At 36.9% G+C, this 23,363-nt stretch overlaps 1 protein-coding gene across 1 annotated transcript; it reads right to left on the bottom strand.

Moving 5' to 3' along the window:
* Positions 1–22,736: 22,736 nt before the first annotated feature.
* On the bottom strand, positions 22,737–23,363 carry POX_g09171 (uncharacterized protein; the record flags this gene model as incomplete). The annotated part of the gene is made up of 1 exon (XM_050117930.1): positions 22,737–23,363. One exon carries the CDS (start codon positions 23,361–23,363, stop codon positions 22,737–22,739), a length of 627 nt encoding a protein of 208 aa, XP_049966074.1.

Raw genomic sequence — 23,363 nt, 5'->3', positions numbered from 1 at the left:
CCTACGAGGCAATTATAAAAGGATCTATTGCTGAGATTACTGCTAAGATTGCTACTAAGATTGCTGCTGAGATTGCTACTGAGATTGCTACTAAGATTGCTGCTGAGATTGCTGCTAAGATTACTGCGGAGATTAACGCTACTGCTGCTGCTACGACTGCTATTACGACTGCTACGACTACTATTACGACTGCCGCTATGCCTGAAAATTCTACGCTTTTCTGCAGAAGAAGTAGGCAACGCGTTTGACCCCGACGGAAATCGGAAGAAATTAAGACTATTACTCGAAACTAATAGCTTATATTATAGCTAGATACACGGATTTCAGCTATATATAGGGGGCTACACCTATAGCGGGTCTTCCTGCTAATACTATGCCTTTGTTCGATGGATATACCTATCTTGTTCGCGGGTTATTAGCTAATCGATACTAAGAGGATCGAGAGATGTTGATTCGATTGCTAAAAATGTCTCCGGACTAATTATATTAATAGATAAACGAGGTATATCCGAACTTTATATAGAGCTAGTTTATCGCTCTAGAAAGACTACTATAGGCGGCTAATACGAAGGTCTTACTAGAAGAAAATGCTACGCTAAGACGGTAGTTATAAAATTCTTCTGCAGAAGAAATCGCGAGCTAGACTTATACTAATCTAGTAGCGGAAAGTAATAGAGGAGAGAGAAATAGCTATAAAAAAAGAGTGCGAAGACAGAAGAAGGATTAATAAGAAACGGAAACTACGCTACTACCTAAGCTATCTAACGATTTTATGAATCCTTTAGACTTAAAGAATTAATTACCTCGCGAACCTTATAGTGTTCCTTTAGATACTACTATATCCGAAAAACCCTAAAAATATCCGAACTAGATAGAGCCTGCAAAACAGAAGCAATTATCGTAATTCGAATAGCAGAAAGACGGCGAAATATCTTTAGATATACTAGCGAATATAACTTCTTTTAATACCTATCATAATCCTAGCGATCGAAACCCCTCTAAGTCTGCTAAAGGATCGCCTAAAGGGTTTAGAGAGAGAGTACCGCCGCCGCCGCTACTACCCCCTCAAAGACTAGCTCCTTTACCGATACTAACGCAAGTTTATACGCTAAATTCGGAAATACAAACTTTGCGATATATAGTTAGGACTATACCTAAGCTAGGGACCCCTAGTACACCACGATTCGAAGGCAGAAATATATCAGAATTCTTAGACAGTTTTGAACGTATATATAAGCGCTATGATATGAGAAATAACGCGCGAATTTTGGAGATCCTTCTAGATTACTACGGTTGGCTATAGCGCGTATAGGTTAAGGCGAATTTCAACTAGTAAGCGAAAAACAAGGAAGAGTTTTTCAAGGATTTTAAGGACTAGTATCGCGATACCGATAGCCTATAGGCTACTTATACTCGTACCTGGCTACAGAGTTTGATAGACCTATAGGTCTACAAGGCAAGGAAGCAATCTGGAGGCGAGACAACTAGGATTGGGAAGTCTAGGGAGAAGGAAGAAGAGAGAGAGAGAGAGAGGGAAAACCCACGATAGGGGAAAAACCCTCAAGACACATGACCGCTGCTAGGCCTAGCAAACATCTGGAGAGGGCAAACTCTCTCAGAGTTTCTATAGAAATCGTATCGAATAGGACGACTTCTATATATACCTAACTATATTTTTATCGGTATTATCGCACCTAGTAAAGAGAGGAGATATTAGCGATTTAGAAAGATATACCTAGTTTATCGAAGGACTGCTAGAAAAGTTAAGATCGAAATTAATTAAGAAGGAGAAGATTAATATTAACTACCCTTCTAGGAGTAAGAGACGGATCTCTTTCGATTAGATCGAAAAGGCGGCCAGAGATCTGAACTAAGACTAGAAAGATTACGATCTCGCGATAGGATACGTAGTGCCTAAGAAGGGTATTTAGGTCTACTCGAACTCTAGAGAAAAAATATCTGAAAGACAGAAAATAACAGACACGCTAAGAAATAGGGATTCTGCGATTAAGAATACGAACCCGCTAAGAGGACAAGATTTAGAAAGTTTAACGAATACGTTCAACGGTCTGTTAGTGAATATAATAAAGGTTATTAAAGACTAGCGGAAGACCGCCGATGAACAGAGAGCCTTAGTTTAGTATCTGATTACGAAAAACGATAGCCGCAATAACCCTGCTTATATACCTATAAGATAGCTACCTAATAGTTACTACTAGTACGGAAATAAAGGATATCGAGTGACCGGTTATCCTGTCTACTTAAGTATACAGAATAAAGGACTATACTACCGAAATGAACTAAATCGAGTAGTACTCGGTAGGATTAGTAAGAATAGACCAGAGGCACGCAAGAGGGGCGACTAATTTTAGAAGGATATAGTTCCGGACTAGTACTAGCAGTAGAAGAACTAGCGCACGAATATTAATACGGTCTCTGCTACTACTACGCCCTAATTATATTCAGGGACCTATTTATACTATACCTCGTAGATTTACGCTACTCCGGTAGATCTAGTAGGGATTTCCCTTAGAAAAGACGCTAATTTCGAAGGGTTAGAAGGGAGCGAAGACGAAATATATAAGGGAGAAGTCTTCGCTATTAATAGATAACTAGCTAGTCGCAAGCGCTCTAACTAGTCCGGAAATTATACGAAAGTACGTAGTATACGACTAAGCAGATACCGTCTAGCGACTATTAATAAAGACGATATAATGGCGGATATGGCACTAGCCCCTTTACGAATTTCTTCTGCAGAAGAAATTTATAGGCGGGAATAGGATCGCTAACTAAATAGTCGGCCGCGAGATTCTTCTGCAGAAGAAATCTAAGACTAGGGAAATTCGTCGACTATCTAAAAGCGCCTAAAACCTTCCGCGGATACTACTACCTAACGTAAGGAAGAAATTGCTAGAAAATTACTAGCTATTCCTATACCGCCTACGATTATACTAGGTAATCTGATATTTATATTACCGTAACTACGTAGCTAAGTCAGAAATATTACAAATTCCTTCGAACCTTCGGTGCCTATAATTACTACGAATACTACGAATACTACAAATACTACTACGCCCGTACACTTCGCTACTACTTAGCAAGTTACAAAAGTAGACGAAGTAACCGCGCGGGTGTAGGATCTTAGGAGATCAGTACGAATCTCTGCGCCGCGAAATTCGGGTACGTTTAAGGAATATACTAGAGGACTCTTACGCACGAAGATATACGTATATAGGTATAAGCTTAAAGCTACAATTAATTAGGGATTATCCGTCAATCTTATTTCCCTAGAAACGGCACGCATATTAAACCTTAATATTCGAAAAGATCTAAAGCTATATATAGTACCTATTAATAGCCGAACGCGTCCCTTTTACGGAGTTACAGAAGGCTTACCTATTTCAATCGGCGATATTATAATATACTCTTACTATATAATTACAAAGGATTATATAGCAGAGATTCTTCTAGGACGGATCTAGTTGCGCGATACAATAGCTTCTACTACGGAGAAAATTAATAGTTCCGTTAAAATAGTAGTCTTTTCGGAAGACCGGACTAGGAGGTTAGTCTTCAAGATATATTCTCCGAGTAAGAAAACTTTGGTCTAGGAGTATTAGCTATAGCCTAAAGATTTTACAGAACCTACGAATACGGAGGTAGATTTTTTAGGATATCCGGAAGCCTGATCGGCGATACTTCCGGTATAATAAATAAGATACCGATACTAAAAATAGGCTATAATTTACTATACGTTTTAATAGTGCCCTCTAAAAACGCTACAAAAGTACTAAAAATATTTAAAAATACAAGAGACGGAAAGATATCGAAAATTTTGGATGAATTAAGATTTAGCTACGACTATAAGATTCCGCGTAGGTAGCCGTAAGATATTGCTACAAGATTTCTACGACTAAGGCATCTTTTAGCTATAAATCCGAGCCTTAGATCTACGGGTATAGGTGTGCCGGTTTATACTTTGTTCAAAAGAGTAGCGGACAAGATTAAACTAGTTAACGCGACCGAAAACGATAGATCGGTACTAACTAGTTATACGAATTAGAAGGAAATCTACAAAAAGAAATACTTTACTAAATATCGCGCGTCTAATATTAAAAGTAAATTTAATAATCTGCTAATACCGCGAATCTCTATGATTATAAGGGGTGCGCGTCTAACGCCGGAACGGGAGCAGAAAATACTAATTAGAAAGGATCTGCTACCGAAGGAAAGGGAGCTATTACGTAAGATACTTTTTAAAAGGAGGGCTATTTTATATAGGATTAGTCCTATATATTATTAATCTTTCTAGAAGTAATGCCGTTATAACGTATTAAGATAATCCTGTATAAGGCGTAGTAGTATCCTAGATTTCGGATTCCGCTAGCGCTAAAAGGTATAGTTAAAGAAATATTACAAGAAAGGTTATAGAAAGGGGTCCTTAAATATTACGATAGTCCCTACCGAAATCCTTAGTTCTTAGTACGCAAGAAAAATAGGAAATATCGAATAGTTAACGTAGCGATATATATTAATAAAGTAACGGTGCGCGATACGAATATACTCCCTAATACAGACGAATTCGTCGAAGAATTTTCAGGAATAACGATATCCTTAGCTATTAATCTATTTTCCGGGTATAACTAGATAACTCTAGGTAGTCGCGATCGAAATATAACGGCGATTCAGACCCCGATCGGTTTGCTAAGATAGACTATATTATTATAAGGGGCTTCGAATTCTGTACCGCAATTCTAAAGAGTAGTTATATAGATCCTAGCTAATATTCTATATATTACTAAACCTTTTATAGATAATATTCCGGTCAAAGGACCTAAGACCTAGTATAATAACGAGTTTACAAGACTAGGGATTAGGAGATTTATCTTAGAATATATACAAAATCTAGATAAGACCCTATATCTTTTAGAACTTACGGGAGCGAGAGTTTCTGCAGAAAAATCGTAACTTACAATATCCGGCCTTAAAATCGTGGGCTAGGTGTGCGATTCTAACGGGCGTAGGCCTAATAAGCGGAAAATTTCTAAGTTAGCCGACTAGCCAGTCCCTATTAATCGCGATAAGGTACGCTCTTTTATTAGTCTTGCGGTCTACTTTCGAATTCTAGTAAAGGATTTTTAGTATATTATAGCGCTATTATACGCGATTTTGCGGAAGGATACGATATTCGATTAGGGTAATAATAAATAGAATACCTTTAAGAAGATTAAGGAGATACTATATAGTTTTCTAGCGGTTATACTAGTTAATTATAGCTAGAATCCGTTAGACCTAATACTTATAGTAGACGCGTTAAAAATAGGATAGGGTAGCGTTTTAATATAGAAAAGAGAAGGGGTATAACGAGTAGCACGATACGAGTCAGGGGTTTAGTCTAAATCGGAGTAAATATACGATACTAGAAAATTAGAATATCGAGGAGTAATAAAGGTATTCAAAAAGCTATAGTATTAGCTATACGGGGTAAGGTTTATATTAGAAACTAATACTAATACGTTAGTTACGTAATTAAATCGGCTAGCTTCGGACTTACCTAGCGCTTTAGTAACGCGATAGCTTACTTAGATTCGGCTCTTCGATTTTGATATAAAGTATATTCCTAGGGCGAAAAATAGTCCGCTAATAGCCTATCTAGGAAGCCCGCTACGCTAGAAGAATTAGAAGAGCAAAAAGGAGAGAGACGTTAATAAATTTATCGTAGCTAAAATCTCTTATCTTCGCGTTATAGTTTCTCTAGTAGAAACTATAGTTTCTGTTAAAATTCCTGTTTCTTAAGAGATTTCTTTTATAGAAGAAGCGACTGTCGGTGCAGAAATTCTAGACAGATTATATTTAGAAGAATCTTAGAAAATTATAAGGTTCTTAACGACACTACGTAGGCCCGCTAAGATATCTCGTAGTAAATTTAGCACGTTTAAGAAAAAGGCTTTAAGATTTATAGTCCAAGATCGATATCTATTTTACAGAGGGTATAGTAGAGATCTGATTATACGAAGGGTTTTAGACGATACTAGGATACGAAAAGAGACGCTATAGCGCTTATATAAAGAATTAGGCTATAAAGGCCGCGAAGCTACTTACAACCTATTAGCTACGCGGTACTATTAGCTAGGAATATATAACGAGACTACGAAATTTATGCGAGTATGCTTCGAATACTAGGCGCGTGATCCTATCAGACTATATAAACCTACCGGAAGCGTAAGACCGATACGAATCTAGGAGAAATAGTATATTAATACCACCCTGCTACCTAACGAGGATAATCAAAAAGGAGTCATCTAAGCAAGAGATTTAGCGAGTAGATAGCTAGAAGCAAGGATTCTCTAGAAAGTAGACGGCAAAAGCGCTACTAGATTCGTTTAGGAGGATATTATCTGTAGACATAAGGTACCTTAGGAGATTATTATTAATTTTGGTCCTGAAATACGTTCGGAACTACGAAATTTTTTGAAATCGTACCGCGTCGATACTATTTCAATTTCGGTATATAACCCGCAGGTAAATAAGGCGATTAAGAGAGTAATACGAACGCTAAAAGACGCCTTATCCAAAATAACGAATAGGTATAAAATATCAGAGGGTGTTAAACTAAAATAGTCCTAAAAGCTACCGGCCGCGATACTTACTAATAGGGCGACTTTGCATACGTATACCGGTATCTTACCCTTCCGATTTATTTATAGACAAGATACTATCTTGCCGGTAGAATTAGATATACCTACCTAGTCGATACTGTCCTAGGAAAAAGTAGAGACACGCGTAGATCTAATTGTATTGCGAGCCGAACAAATTAAAAGACGAGACTAGGATGTCTCGGATGCGATAATGCGGCTATAGAGGCTAAGAGCTCAGAACAAAGAATATCACGACTCGTACAGAAACCTACGAATTACGCCCCTAAAAGAAAAAGATTTAGTCCTGCTCTATAATACTAGGTTAGAGGACGATATAACGTCTAGAAATAAGCTCCGATTTAGATAAATAGGGCCGTATCGAATCAGAAAAGATCTAAAAAATAGCGTATACGAAATTAAAGAATTAGATAGTACCCTATACTAATAGATAAATAAGGTAAGCGCTAGCATTAATAGTAGTAGGCTAAAAAGATTTTATTACTAGGCGCTCTAGGATAAAAGAAATTTGGATAAGGATAAAAGAATTAAGGCTAAGAACGGATTATTGCCTACTACGCAAAGGCGCAGAAGAGGACGGCTACCGCGAGAGGGATAGGGTTAAGTTAATTATATGATTTTCTTTATTAAAATATTGCGTGTTAATTAGTCTGTTTGATACTAATATTTCGGATTTTTTTTGTATTTTTATTGATTTCCCTTAGAAACAGATTAATTTTGTTAGGTTTGCTGAATTTTATCTTTGTTTAGAAATTTAGTGATTTTTAAGACTATTTTAAAAAGTAATAGAAAAGTAACTTGCTAGGGACGGCAAGATTTTTAGGAAGGGAGGGAAGTCTCCGGAGAGAGCTTAAATTATAACGATTTTCGCTAAATACTACGAATTTCTTCTGCAGAAGAATTTAATATAACGAACTAGGCTACGATATCCGCCGCAAGATAGTACCTTAATATTATACCTTCGATACTAAGTAATTATTTAACATCAGTTACTTCCCCTAGTAAGATTATCGAAGAACTACGAACGCTATCTACGGACTAGATCTATAAGGCGACTAAGCTCTGTCTATATAAGATTTGCGAAAAAGGACAGGAATTTTTAGACTCTATCGCGATTAAACCCTATACTTTTATAAAAGATAGCGAATTTTGGAAAGGATATAAGTCTCAGGAAGATTTCGAGGATAGCTAGACGGTAGCAAGAGAAGCGATTAATCGCCGTGAATACGATAAGAACTATATCTAATAAGTAATATACGTAGCGCTATAAGCCTAGAATAGTAACGCTAAAAAGATTATAATCCGGGCTAGAACGAAAGCTTTCGCCGAAAAAGTTAGCAAACTAGTAAGGAGCGGAATCAGTTTCGAAGAGATATAGCTTAGAGTCAATAACGCTATTCTCTAACGACTTAAGAAAGGAATATATAGGCGGGGGATCCGAAGAGCTAAAGAGGTTATACAAGGTAATCTCGATAACGCCTATAAATCGCCGGATTTAACGGAATTAACGCTAGAAAGGCTATTAAGATAATATCTATCGATTAATAAAGACGGATTTATATACGAATACTATCGGATACCGCGAATTTTGGATAAGGCAGACAAGGATTAAAGCGTAGCTCTAGATAAGGATAAAAGCTAAATTTCTTCTGCAGAAGAAATCCTATCGCGAAACTAGGATCCAGAAGGAAGCCGAATTTCTTCTGCAGAAGAAATCTAACCGCGCAAACAGAGCCTAGAACTAAGCGACGATAATAACGATAACGATAACGATAAGCGATCGCAGAAATCAGAACTATTAACAGAGCCTACTACCAAGAAACCGAAGATATCGCAAGGTTTATTAAAGTTAGTACCCTACAGATATAAGATAGATACTTCTAGGCTAGCTAAAGTAATTCCGAAGACGAAATTAGATGCTAAAAGTAAAGCGCGAAGCGCTAGTAATTTTTCGGCTTATCGGTAGGTCTATACGCCAAAATACGACCGAAATCAGCCCTAATTCGATTTGCAAGGGGTATACAACTTAGCTAGCATATCTTTTATATATTTATACCAACGGTGTCGATTACGGGACTCTAGTATAACGCTTACAATACCTTTACGCCCGGCTCGGTAACTAGGATAGGACTAAGAAGGAATTTAAAGTCTAGTTTAAACTATCCTCCGGAAAAGAACTTAGGAGCTATTTTCGATTCCCTCCTAAGATACGAAAACCTCTAGTGTCGAATTTCGAGAAGATATAGTATCTAACTTTTTAGGATACAAGTTTTCGCTATTTTAGAAGGGTTCTACTAAGTTTTAGGGAAGAAAATAGAGGGATTAGAACATTAACGGAAATATAGTAGTGCTAATTTTTGTATAGTTATATAAGGATTAGGACGGCTACTATCCTCGCGGTTTAATAGATATAATCGAGGAGGAATTTAATATATATAACTAGTATTACCGGTCGCGAAAGTATGCTCTAAGGATTAGATAGGCTAAGAATATATAGTATAGTAGTATCTAGTAGCTAATATAGCGCGATTATGCCTACTATATATTCTATATTCTACTACGACCGGATTATTAATATCGGCTAATTTCGTTTCCTTACTATGCGAAGAGTGCTTACCCTAGTAAACAGATAGCCTTCCGCTATCTTAATATTAACGTAATAGATCTTCTTGTATCCTAACGAATAGCGAATATAATCTAAGGGACGGTCTCTTTGACTAATAAGGACCCGCGAAATTGTACTAAGATACTACTTAGAATATAAAACTACCTCGCTAAATAGTAGTAGGACCTACGCGATCGTAGCTACTAGAAAGATAGTTTGATCTATAAGATATCGGCTACGATATAGACGCAGAAGATAAGAAGAAATTTAGTCTCTCCTAGAGAAAAGTTATCTGTAAGTAGGGAGATATACGTATTCGAAGCTATACCTTCCTTATAGCTTAACCGGGCCGACGACTTATCTTCGGCGAATAGTTTTATCTTAGTTTATTAGTATCCGGGAAGATTATAAGACCCTGGATAGTCCTGAATCTAGTACTTAGTCTGAACTTTCGGCTTATTATCGCGATTTCTTGTTACCTAAAAAGACTCCTTTAGGCTAGTCTAGTCAGAAATATAGTAGTCGGCTTATGTATCCCTTTTCTGTATTAGTTCGATTGCTAGAATTAAGTCCGATCAGAGATACGCTAATCGGTCGCGAAAGATAGGATTCCCCTGCGGTTATCGAAGAATTAGACGTTCTTTTTAGCCGGAATTAGCAACGAGCGCACAGATTGATCTAGGAATAGCGTGACCGGGCGAGACGGGCCTACCTACTATATTTTAAGATAACGATATAGGCCGAACGGTAGTAATTTAGCGTATACTCTTATTTTCTGCGAAAGGAAAAGGGCCTATTAGTTTTGCTAAATTTTGTGTAGCCTAATAAGTTAGCCTAAGGGTCTTTAGGAGATCTAGCGTTACTATCGAGGGATACGGGAAATTAACTAAGGGACAGTAAATTATAGGGGGGGAGGTTATGTAGTAGGGGATTCGGTTGTATATACTTAGTGGATGTTGAGTAGTAAGAGATGCCTGATAGCCTAACCGCCTAGGGAGGTTATCTAGGACCTAGGCTACGGGATCTTTAGGATCATTATCATCGACGTGTTTAATTAACGGTTTAGATTGAGGATTTAGGACGGTCTTTACAGTCAGATCCTTTACACTTATAATATCACACTCTTTTTTGATTCCTGCCTTTAGTACCTGATATCGGATCTCACGATTACCTTGGAGGATTCCAGGACTTGCACGCTAGTGGGTTTGGTTTGGTTCCTCTATGACTCGACCTGTCTAGTAAGATCAGACTGCCGTGAGCATTCCCCTCTTTACTAGTTAGATATAATAGTAAGAATAGCTACTAATATAGGATTTACGACCTATACAAGAGAAAAGTTATAATCAGAAGAGATATAGACTTTTAGGAAGAACTATCTATACTACTATTAGACCTAGATAATCGAATTAAATAGATTATATAAGAAAGGTTCTATAATATAAAGATCTAAAATATCAAAAAGATAACTAATATAACCGTAAAATAATTAAATAGGCCTACCCAAAAGACTACCCGCGCGGATAACGACTACTATAAAGATCCTAACCGTAATATCTACTCTAATATAAGCCTAGATACCTACGAAGAAATCTAAATTTTATAAACTTCCTATACTCTAAAAATTCTACCTCTCTAATAGGAAAGAGGAAGAGGATATAATCTTCTACCTTCTTAAGTCTAATTCCTAAAAGACCTAGAATTACGCGAGGAACGAATTTTTCCCTAATCCGCTCTAATCCCTCTAAGTATACTACTAACTATACTAGAGGACTAAAATATCCTAATTTTATAACCTTCCTAATATCGCAAAATTTTACCGATATAACTAAGGAAAAGAGCCCCTAATACTCGACCGGATCCTAAAATCTAAATCCCTAGAGACCTAATTCCTAACTAGGAAGGAATTTTTTCACGCTAGAACCCGGATAGTCTAATCCTATTAATTAAGAGAAGGACTATACCAGGATAATTCCTATCTACGCTAGAATCTAACCTAAATCCTACTATTAAAAAGTCTAAGATACTATCCTAATTAATTTAACTATAACTCCCCCCTCTAGTAGTAATTCCTTAGAGGTTCTATAGCTATCTAATATTATAAGCTTTATTAGCGGACCCTATTAATACTATTATAATAAATTAACTAGATTTCACGAGCGACTAGAGACGCTCTATCTCTCTAGTAAGAAGAAGTCTACAGAGATATACTCCGAGATAACTTATAGAAGGAATAGTTAGATATACTATAAAAGGACTAGTTAAGGAAGAGTATAAAGAGAGAACGAAAGGAAGTTTATACTTTACTACGTCTACCGAAGATAACTTAATTAGACCTAGTATATTAAGCACGGCTACTAAGATAATATAGTCGGTAATAGTTAAAATCCCTTAAACCTATAGGAAAGCTATAAAATCCTAATTCGCTAATTAATAGCTTAAAGCTAAAGAGACCTAATTAAAGAAGTTTAAATTATCTAATATAATAACTTTAGTAACTAAACCCCTAAAAGGTACTAAAATCCTTCTAGGTAAATAGGTCTATAATATTAAATAGGATACTAAAGGATATATCCTAGAATTCCGTGCTAGATAGGTTATATATAGTAACCGCTAAAGTCTAGGTGTAGACTTCTAACCTAACGAAAGATATACCCTAGTTATCTTAGATATATCGGCTAAGTTATTTATTACTATAGCTACTATCTGTAATTAGAAAAAGGAATAGTAGGATATAATTAGAGCCTACCTTAATGCCGCCATTAATAACCGTATTATATTTATAAAGTAACTAACTAGATATAAATAATTTGGCCTAAAAGGAGAAGATCTAGTATACGTACTAAACTAGGCGCTTTATAGATTGCGATAAGTAGGACACCTCTGGTATAAACTTTTCAAAGATGACCTATCTAGCCTAGGCCTCTCTCCAATCCCCTCCGAACCATGTATCTTCACTAACAAGGACTATACTATATTTGTTATGATCTATGTAGATGATATCCTCGCGACTGGACATGAGGATTTGAGAGAGTTTGCCCTCTCCAGATGTTTGCTAGGCCTAGCAGCGGTCATGTGTCTTAAGGGTTTTTCCCCTATCGCGGGTTTTCCCTCTCTCTCTCTTCTTCCTTCTCCCTAGACTTCCTAATCCTAGTTATCTCGCCTCTAGATTCCTTCCTTGCCTTGTAGACCTATAGGTCTATTAGGTTATAAGCCTGATCGTAATAGTAAGGCCTAAATTTGTGAAAACTATAAGTTCTTAAATTTTTAATCACTAAATTCATCAAATTCGGCTATAGAAGCTATAATCACTAAAATTACTAAATCACTAAATTCAAATTACTAAATCTAATACAAATCAATAAATCCAACTAGGCTATAGAAGCCAAAAACTTATTAAATACAACAAACTTTAATTAGGCTATAGAAGCTAAATCTAATATCTTTAAAAGAAAAGACGCGTCTGTTAATATTTGCTAGGACTACTATAATATCAATATCTCTCACTTTAAAACCCTATTATAACACTATATATATCCCCTATAAACCTTCCCTCTTACTAAATTTTATCTCTAAACTACCTAAATTATCAAATTTACCTAAATCTCTATTATATTCCTAAATACTAACTATAGCTAAAGAAGACCTCGGCTAAGCGGCCGGTATTAAGGAATTTCCTGTATCTCGCGAAGACTATAGTAACTTCTTTACCCTAAAATCCCGAGGCTAGCTAGTAAACTAACTTACTAGCGCCTCTAAAGAATTCACCCTTAACCTACTTGAAATATTAGAAAGAACAGAAGACTTTGAAGACTAGTTCAGAGATATATACTAAATCCTTAAAAAGAAAGGACTCTATCGTCTCGTTAACCTAAAATATAATAGGCCTAAAGTAATATCTAACGAAGCAGAAACTTAGGTCGAATACTCCTATGCTATACAGATATGGCTCTAACAATCTATCTCGAAGGATATCGATGCGATAGTCAAAGCTATAAGATTCCGATACGAATTCGCTAATTGATAGACCTATAGGTCTACAAGGCAAGGAAGCAATCTGGAGGCGAGATAACTGGGATTGGAAAGTCTAGGGAGAAGGAAGAAGAGAGAGAGAGGGAAAACCCACGATGGGGGAAAAAACCCTTAAGACACATAACCGCTGCTGGGCCTAGTAAATATCTGGAGAGGGTAAACTCTCTCAGGACTAGCAGCAATATAAATAATAACATACATGGTGGTATGACATAATAAAATTTGGAAGGGGAGGGTTAGTTAGGATGTCTTATATATAATAATCTAGTACGATCATTTTGAAAAATCCTATTAGGCTTAGTTTTAGTAAGCATATTAGCGGCATTATCCTTGCTCGGGATACTAGTTAGTTAGATAAGGTTCTTTTTGATAAGGTCTCTGATTAAATAGTATCTCGTGCTAATCCAGGATAATTTTAGGCTGACTTTAGGGTTTATAACGGTCGTGATAGTATTATCGGAATCACAAAATAGGGTGATTAGGATATTTTTATCGAATTCTTTATCTTAGTTTAATAGGGGTATAAGTAAAAGGTTAGTAGCAATTTTGGCAAGGTAAAGTCCCTCTTTCGCTATAGTCGCAAGGGTATAGTATTCGGCTATAGTCGATAAGGCTACTACGATATCTTGTCTTTTTGAGCTCTATAAGATTAGGGTACTAGCAAAGAACTAAATATATACTTCGGTAGATTTTCTATCCTCTATATTAGCGTACGATAAGTCGATAAATCCTTCTAGGCCCTTTAAGGGTTCTTTTCTAAATAGGATTCCTAAATTTGTAGTGCCTATAAGGTATTATAACAAAACTTTGTACGCTACTATATTATCTTTTCTCGGGTATGCGTTACGGCGCTATAGTTTAGATACGGTCGCTATAATATCCGGGCGTATTTTAATTAAGAGCTAACTAATCTTTCCTATTATTTTAGTATAGGTACCCTGATCGAATACGTTATCCTCTGTTAGATTATTTAGATAGGGGATTTTCTAAGAGGGATTTATTAGAATTAGCGAAGGATTGCAATTTTTATAGCCTTTATTATAGATTAAATTTGTTAAATAAGCCTCTTAGCTTATAAAGATATAGCTAGAGGGTTCTTTAATTATATTATATCTAAGGAATCTTTTAAATAGGAGGGTCTTTAGTTTTCTTTTATTTGAAAGGCCCTTTTTTATAGAGTTTAATTAATCCTTATATCTAGTCGCGAGGATATTATCTATATAGATTATAATAAATATAGTATAGTCCTTATTAGTGAAGATATATAGTTCGGAGGGGATTAGAGAGAGGCCTAGGCTAGATAGGTTATCTTTGAAAAGTTTATACTAGAGGTGTCCTACTTATCGTAATCTATAAAGCGCCTAGTTTAGTACGTATACTAGATCTTCTCCTTTTAGGCTAAATTATTTATATCTAGTTAGTTACTTTATAAATATAATACGGTTATTAATAGCGGTATTAAGGTAGGCTCTAATTATATCCTACTATTCCTTTTTCTAATTACAGATAGTAGCTATAGTAATAAATAACTTAGCCGATATATCTAAGATAACTAGGGTATATCTTTCGTTAGGTTAGAAGTCTACGCCTAGACTTTAGCGGTTACTATATACACCTATCTAGCACGGAATTCTAGGATATATCCTTTAGTATCCTATTTAATATTATAGACCTATTTACCTAGAAGGATTTTAGTACCTTTTAGGGATTTAGTTACTAAAGTTATTATATTAGATAATTTAAACTTCTTTAATTAGGTCTCCTCGGCTTTAAGCTATTAATCGGCGAATTAGGATTTTATAGCTTCCCTATAGGTTTAAGGGATTTTAACTATTACTAACTATATTATCTTAGTAGCTATACTTAATATACTAGGTCTAATTAAGTTATCTTCGGTAGACGTAGTAAAGTATAAACTTCCTTTCGTTCTCTCTTTATACTCTTCCTTAACTAGTCCTTTTATAGTATATCTAACTATTCCTTCTATAAGTTATCTCGGAGCATATCTCCGTAGGCTTCTTCTTACTAGAGAGATAGAGCGTCTCTAGTCGCTCGTGAAATCTAGTTAATTTATCGTAATAGTATCGATAGGGTCCGCTAATAAAGCTTGTGATATTAGGTAGCTACGGAACCTCTAAGGAATCACTACTAGAGGGGGGAGTTATAGTTAAATTAATTAGGATAGTATCTTAGACTTTTTAATAGTAGGATTTAGGTCAGATTCTAGCGTAGGTAGGAATTATCCTAGTATAGTCCTTCTCTTAATTAACGGGATTAGACTATCTAGGTTCTAGCGTAAAAAAATTCCTCCCTAGTTAGGAATTAGGTCTCTAGGGATTTAGATTTCAGGATCCGGTCGAGTATTAGGGGCTCTTTTCCTTAGTTATATCGGTAAAATTTTGCGATATTAGGAAGGTTATAAAATTAGGATATTTTAGTCCTCTAGTATAGTTAGTAGTATACTTAGAGGGATTAGAGCGGGTTAGGGAAAAATTCGTCCCTCGCGTAATTCTAGGTCTTTTAGGAATTAGACTTAAGGAGATAGAAGATTATATCCCCTTCCTCTTTCCTGTTAGAGAGGTAGAATTTTTAGAGTATAGGAAGTTTATAAAATTTAGAGTTCTTTGTAGGTATCTAGGCTTATATATGAGTAGATATTACGGTCGGGATCTTTATAGTAGTCGTTATCCGCGCGGGTAGTCTTTTAGGTAGGCCTATTTAATTATTTTACGGTTATATTAGTTATCTTTTTGATATTTTAGATCTTTATATTATAGAACCTTTCTTATATAATCTATTTAATTCGATTATCTAGGTCTAATAGTAGTATAGATAGTTCTTCCTAAAAGTCTATATCTCTTCTGATTATGACTTTTCTCTTGTATAGGTCGTAAATCCTATATTAGTAGCTATTCTTACTATTATATCTAACTAGGTATCTAATCTATGCCCTCGGGGCTATCTTTTATCCTTAGGTTCGTTATTCTTTTAGAATATAGATATAGGCTTTAGAATACTAGATACGTAAAAACCCTAAATCGATTAGTTACTAAGAGAGTTTGCCCTCTCCAGATGTTTGCTAGGCCTAGTAGCGGTTATGTGTCTTGAGGGTTTTTCCCCTATCGTGGGTTTTCCCTCTCTCTCTCTCTCTTCTTCCTTCTCCCTAGACTTCCTAATCCTAGTTATCTCGCCTCTAGATTGCTTCCTTGTCTTGTAGACCTGTAGGTCTATTAGGTTATGAGCCCGATCGTAATAGTGAGGCCTAAATTTGTGAAAACCATAAGTTCTCAAATTTTCAATTACTAAATTCATCAAATTCGGCTATAGAAGCTATAATCACTAAAATTACTAAATTACTAAATTCAAATTACTAAATCTAATACAAATTAACAAATCTAACTAGGCTATAGAAGCTAAAAACTTATTAAATACAACAAACTTCAACTAGGCTATAGAAGCTAAATCTAATATCTTTAAAAGAAAAGACGCGTCTGTTAATATTTGCTAGGACTACTACAATATTAATATCTCTTACTTTAAAACCCTATTATAATACTATATATATCCCCTATAAACCTTCCCTCTTACTAAATTTTATCTCTAAACTACCTAAATTATTAAATTTACCTAAATCTCTATTATATTCCTAAATACTAACTATAGCTGAAGAAGACCTCGGCTAAGCGGCCGGTATTAAGGAATTTCTCGTATCTCGCGAAGACTATAGCAACTTCTTTACCCTGAAATCCCGAGGCTAACTAGTAAACTAACTTACTAGCGCCCCTAAAGAATTTACCCTTAATCTACTTAAAATATTAGAAAGAACAGAAGACTTTGAAGACTGGTTTAGAGATATATACTAAATCCTTAAAAAGAAAGGACTCTATCGTCTCGTTAACCTAAAATATAATAGGCCTAAAATAATATCTAACGAAGCAGAAACTTAGGTCGAACACTCCTATACTATATAGATATAGCTCTAACAGTCTGTTTCAAAGGAGATCGATATAATGGTCAAAGCTATAAGATTCCGATGCGAATTCGCTAATAAATATGTTATTAGCTTGAAAAAGGCCCTCTATACTACCGGCTTTATTCCTAGCAAAAAGAAGGTGACTAGGGTCCTACGAACCTACTAGGCTAACTACCTATCGGCGATCGATTTTGTATATAAATTTTATAGTACCTATACTAAAGCAACGGAAGAAGTCTAACTTGCCCTAGGTATAATCGTTTCCCTACTTCTTGATGAATTATAAAGTGATATTCTAACCTGAGAGAGTTTGCCCTCTCCAGATGTTTGCTAGGCCTAGTAGCGGTTATGTGTCTTGAGGGTTTTTCCCCTATCGTGGGTTTTCCCTCTCTCTCTCTTCTTCCTTCTCCCTAGACTTCCTAATCCTAGTTGTCTCGCCTCCAGATTGCTTCCTTGCCTTGTAGACCTGTAGGTCTATCAGGTTATGAGCCTGATCGCAATAGTGAGGCCTAAATTTATGAAAACCACAAGTTCTCAAATTTTCAATCACCAAATTTATCAAATTCGGCTGTGGAAGCTATAATCACCAAAATCACTAAATCACTAAATTCAAATTCAAATCAACAAATCTAACCAGGCTGTAGAAGCCAGAAACTCATCAAATATAACAAATTCAACTAGGCTGTGGAAGCCAAATTTAATATCAACAAAAAGAAAAGACGCGTCTGTTGATGTTTGTTAGGACTACTATAACATCAACATCTCTCACTTCAGACCCTACTATAACACACTAACAACAACACTATATACATCCCCCACAAACCTCCCTTCTTACTAAATTCCATCCCTAAATCCTATCCAAACTACCTAAATCATCAAATTTACCTAAATCTCTATTACATTCCTGAATACTAACTATAGCTAAAGAAGACCTCGGCTAAGCGGCCGGTATTAAGGAATTTCTCGTATCTCGCGAAGACTATAGCAACTTCTTTACCCTAAAATCCCGAGGCTAGCCAGTAAACCAACTTACTAGCGCCCCTAAAGAATTCACCCTTAATCTACTTAAAATATTAGAAAGAACAGAAGACTTTGAAGACTGGTTCAGAGATATATACCAAATCCTTAAAAAGAAAGGACTCTATCGTCTCGTTAACCCAAAATGTGATAGGCCTAAAATAATATCTAACGAAGCAGAAACTTAGGTCGAACACTCCTATACTATACAGATATAGCTCCAATAGTCTGTTTCAAAGGAGATCGATATAATAGTCAAAGCTATAAGATTCCGATGCGAATTCGCTAATAAATATATCATTAGCTTGAAAAAGGCCCTCTATACTACCGGCTTTATTCCTAGCAAAAAGAAGGTAACTAGGGTCCTACGAACCTACCTGGCTAACTACCTATTAGCGATCGACTTTGTATATAAATTTCGTAGTGCCTATACCAAAGCAACGGAAGAAGTCTAACTTACCCTAGGTATAATCGTTTCCCTACTTCTTAATAAATTGCAAAGTAATATTCTAACCTTCGTGGCTGCTAGACTAGTAGACTACTCTAACAGATACGAGAATATCGCAAAGATCACCGCCCTAGACCTTTTCCGAACCTTTACCGAGGTAATCTATAAACTAGAAATCGTGAATTACTAATTTTTAAGCGTTACTACAACCGGAAAACCACTACTAAAACCTATATCTGACAAAAACGAATACCTCCTATTAAAGTATATACCCCCGAGAGGTAAATCGCTATAGGAATAGGCAAAAGAATGGATCGAAGGCCTAAATCAGATCGCTCCGAACGGCAATTACTTCTTTTGCGGAAGAAAGGGCCATACCACCAAGGACTGCGCCCATCTAGTCATTACATCGCGAATATCGGATTAGAAGCCTGTCAAAGGTATTTAGGTAAATGCCCCGTAGAGGAATATAGACAATCTAAATAGACCACCGCCGGAGGGATAGCCTACGATATATAATAACAAAATCAAGAAGAACGGGGGTAGTAATACCTAAAATCCTATCTAACCCTCCTAAAATCCCTAAAAGCTAATTTCTATTAGAAAGAATAATAGGGATAAGAATTCGATTACCTTGAAGGGATCCTAATCCTAATCCTAACTATACGGAAGGGATCTTAAAGAAGAAGATAATAATACGAGCGTAAATATAGTAATATAGGTTAATAAAGAAGAAGATAAGTACTACTACGCCCTTATAGTAGTAGAATTCGACTTCGCCGACCGTCTAGATCCCTAATTTACTATAGCCTTAATTAAAAGAAACCCCTCTACTAAATAGATCGTCGACTTAGGCGTATCACGCTTAATTTGTGTTAATAGAAATATAATTGTGAAATTCTAAAGTAACCCCTATAGCTACTAATACCAGACCTCTGATAGAAGAACTATTAAATCCCTCGGAAAAGTAATTACTCGAATTAAACTAATCCTTCTAGAGGGTACTAAAACACTCGATATTTAATACGAATATATACTAATAGGTGATTTTAACCTCCTATCTACGACCTAAATATATAAGGATTATAAAATAGGCTAGAAAGATTAGGAAAATGTCTTCGTTAACCTAAATAATAAACGAAAGATTATAGTATACGTATACAGAAAGCGAGGTGTCCTATTCCTAAAGGCTACTTTAATTAAACTATCTATAGTATACGAGAAGAAGGCCCCCCTAATTATAGCGACCGTATATTCCTTTGCTATAATTTTACTAGAAGTAGCCTATTACCGTCTAGGTTATATTAGATAGCCTACCGCAAAAATTAACTATCACAAAATCGGTAAGGAGGTCTATAGTAACGAATATTTTAATTATAAAGCTTGCAAGATTACAAAATCTAAGAGGATCGTATCCTATATAAACTAGACACGCTCTGAGATACTATAGGAATTTATCTATATTGATATCTAGCTATACACCCCCCTTAGAATCGGTGAGAGAGTTTGCCCTCTCCAGATGTTTGCTAGGCCCAGCAGCGGTTATGTGTCTTGAGGGTTTTTCCCCTATCGTGGGTTTTCCCTCTCTCTCTCTTCTTCCTTCTCCCTAGACTTCCCAATCCCAGTTGTCTCGCCTCCAGATTGCTTCCTTGCCTTGTAGACCTGTAGGTCTATCAGGTTATGAGCCCGATCGCAATAGTGAGGCCTGAATTTGTGAAAACCATAAGTTCTCAAATTTTTCAATCACCAAATCCATCAAATTCGGCTGTGGAAGCCATAATCACCAAATCACCAAATTCAAATCATCAAATCCAATACAAATTCAACAAACTCAACCAGGCTGTGGAAGCCAGAAATTCACTAAATATAACACAATCAACCAGGCTGTGGAAGCCAAATCCAATATCAACAAAAGAAAGACGCGTCTGTTGATGTTTGTTAGGACCACCACAACATTAACATCTCTCATTTCAAACCCCACCACAACACAACAACACCATATATCCCCCACAAACCTCCCTTCTTACTAAATTCTATCCCCAAATCCTATCCAAATCACCCAAATCATCAAATTTACCCAAACCTCAATCACATTCCTAGATACTAACTATAGCTAAAGAAGATCTCGGCCAAGCGGCCGGGGTTAAAGAATTCCCTGCATCTCGTGAGGACTATAGCAAATTCTTTACCCTGAAATCCCGAGGCCAGCTAGTAAACCAACTTACTAGCGCCCCTAAAGAATTCACCCTTAACCTACTTGAAATGTTGGAAAGAATAGAAGACTTCGAGGACTAGTTCAGAGATGTATGCTAAATCCTTAAAAAGAAAGGACTCTATCGCCTCGTTGACCCAAAATATAATAGGCCTAAAGTAATATCTGACGAAGCAGAAACTTGGGTCGAACACTCCTATACTATACAGATATAGCTCTAACAATCTATCTCGAAGGACATCGATGTAATAGTCAAAGCTATAAGATTCCGATGCGAATTCGCTAATAAATATGTTATTAGCTTGAAAAAGGCCCTCTATACCACCGGCTTTATTCCTAGCAAAAAGAAGGTAACTAGGGTTCTACGAACCTACCGAGCTAACTACCTATCGGTAATCGATTTTGTATATGAATTTCGTAGTGCCTATACTAAAGTAACAGAAGAAGTCTAACTTACCCTAGGTATGATTGTTTCCCTACTTCTTGATAAATTGCAAAGTGATATCCTAACCTTTGTGGCTACTAGACTAGCAGACTATTCAAACAGATACGAAAATATCGCAAAGATTACCGCCCTAGACCTTTTCCGAACCTTTACTAAGATAATTTATAAGCTTGAAATCACTAGTTAACGTAATTCCCGGTTGTGCCGTACACCCGGTTGTGCCGTACACTTTTCCCCAGTAGAACACTTCAAAATCGATTATCTCAACCAAAACCGATCAATTTAACTAGATATAGCGATTTTTACATGTATTAATCCTGTGGCCAATCTCCCTGCACCTACTACACCTAGGCGGTGCCCTCTTTGCTAGTATAATTAGCTGACTAGGCAATTCAACCTCTGCATGCGAATCTACCCTATCATCTTCCTCTGGCTGGTTTAGCTGCTTAGCTAGCTATATAGCCTCTTCAATGGTTAAACCCTCTGCGCAGGGTATCCTCTTAGTTGACCGATTGCGCTTTTTGACTATCTTCTCATTCGCCATGCGTAGATTCGTGATATCCTCTGCTAGTAAAGCGCCGCTATATAGCGCTAGAGCGCACCCCTTGATTAACTAGTCTAACATCTCTTTTGATAGGCTCGGAGGGCTATTTGACCGTCGCTTTAGTAGATCTTTTAACAAAGAAGCTTGCTTGAATAGCTAAGTAGCGGTTCTAGGCGTTTGTGGTATAAATTCGCTAGATCTGCTACTTAGCCGGCTGCTTAGTAGTGTCGGTGTTCGTAGAGAGATATTAAGCTTGTTAAGCACTCTCTCGCTATCTAATAGTACTAGACCACTAGCTATGAAGCTGTTTTTGATAGTAGGATTAGTTAATTAGAAGGCTTCTAGCCGCGCGTGCTAGTAATCTACTAAGAAATCGTGCTTGTCGATATAGTTATATCCTCTGCGCGCAAGATCGCTAACGAAGCGACCGTACGCACGCTTAACCACTGCAAAACACCCAACATCTAGAGGTTGTAGTAGATACGATAAATACGCAGGCATACAAAGTGGTATAATATCGTTTTCTGTACAGATTCGGTCGAATTGGGGTGTAAGGTAGCTACCATGACCGTCAAGAATTAATAGCCGAAACCGACCTCGTACGCGCGAATTCGTGTGTGGGATAAAGTGCTTTTCTAGCCAGCGTAGGCCAATCTCATCGGTAGTCCAGCCATTCTTTGAGACCTCGATTCGCTAGTCTTTCGGTAGGTTTTCGTCAAACCATCCTGCAATAGCCACTTTGCCTCTGAAGACTATACATGGCGGAAGTGAATAGCCATCTGCGCAGATTGCTTCGATCGTAGTAATCTATTCGCGATTTCCTGGTTGTAGAAGAGATCTCCGACCGTAGTATTCAGCCCTTGTGACTACTTTCTGCGAAGATATAAGGCCTATTGCAAAGCCTGTCTCATCAAAGTTGTAGATATCCTCCGGTTGTATACCGTTCTCGTCAATCACACTTTGTACGGTCGCGAACCACTGCCGAATCGATTTCGGATCTTCGTTTAGTGCCCTTTGGTAATCGTATCTTCGCGAGAAGCGTGTACGAAGCTCAGGACGGCGGTTAATAAAGGTTGATGGCCAATTCTTTCCAATAGTAGGCGGAGGGTAGCTACCGCGCGCAGCAAGTAGGATATTGGCTATTACTCCCACGGTAGCCGGTCTAGGGGATGCACCGCGTGAATCCATAGAGAGTATCCATTCAGTAAGCGAATCCTCTTCTAATTGGGTTAATTTCAGGCGAGATGGGCGAGATTTAACGCGTGCAAGTACACCTTTCGCGCGGTCGGCTAAGGTTGTGTGAGGTATTTCGTATAGCTTCGCTGCCGCGCGGATAGATTTAACGCGGCCATTTTTGATATCAGAAAGGGTTAATAGGATCTTGCCCTCTTGATTGGCCAATTTCTGCCGAGATTCAGAGCGAATTGGTGGCAT

Source organism: Penicillium oxalicum, chromosome VII, assembly GCF_001723175.1.
Source record: "Penicillium oxalicum strain HP7-1 chromosome VII, whole genome shotgun sequence".
Classification (NCBI taxonomy): Eukaryota; Fungi; Ascomycota; class Eurotiomycetes; order Eurotiales; family Aspergillaceae; genus Penicillium; species Penicillium oxalicum.
The sequence above is the reverse complement of the archived record's forward strand: the minus strand, read 5'-3'. Positions and strand labels throughout refer to the sequence as shown.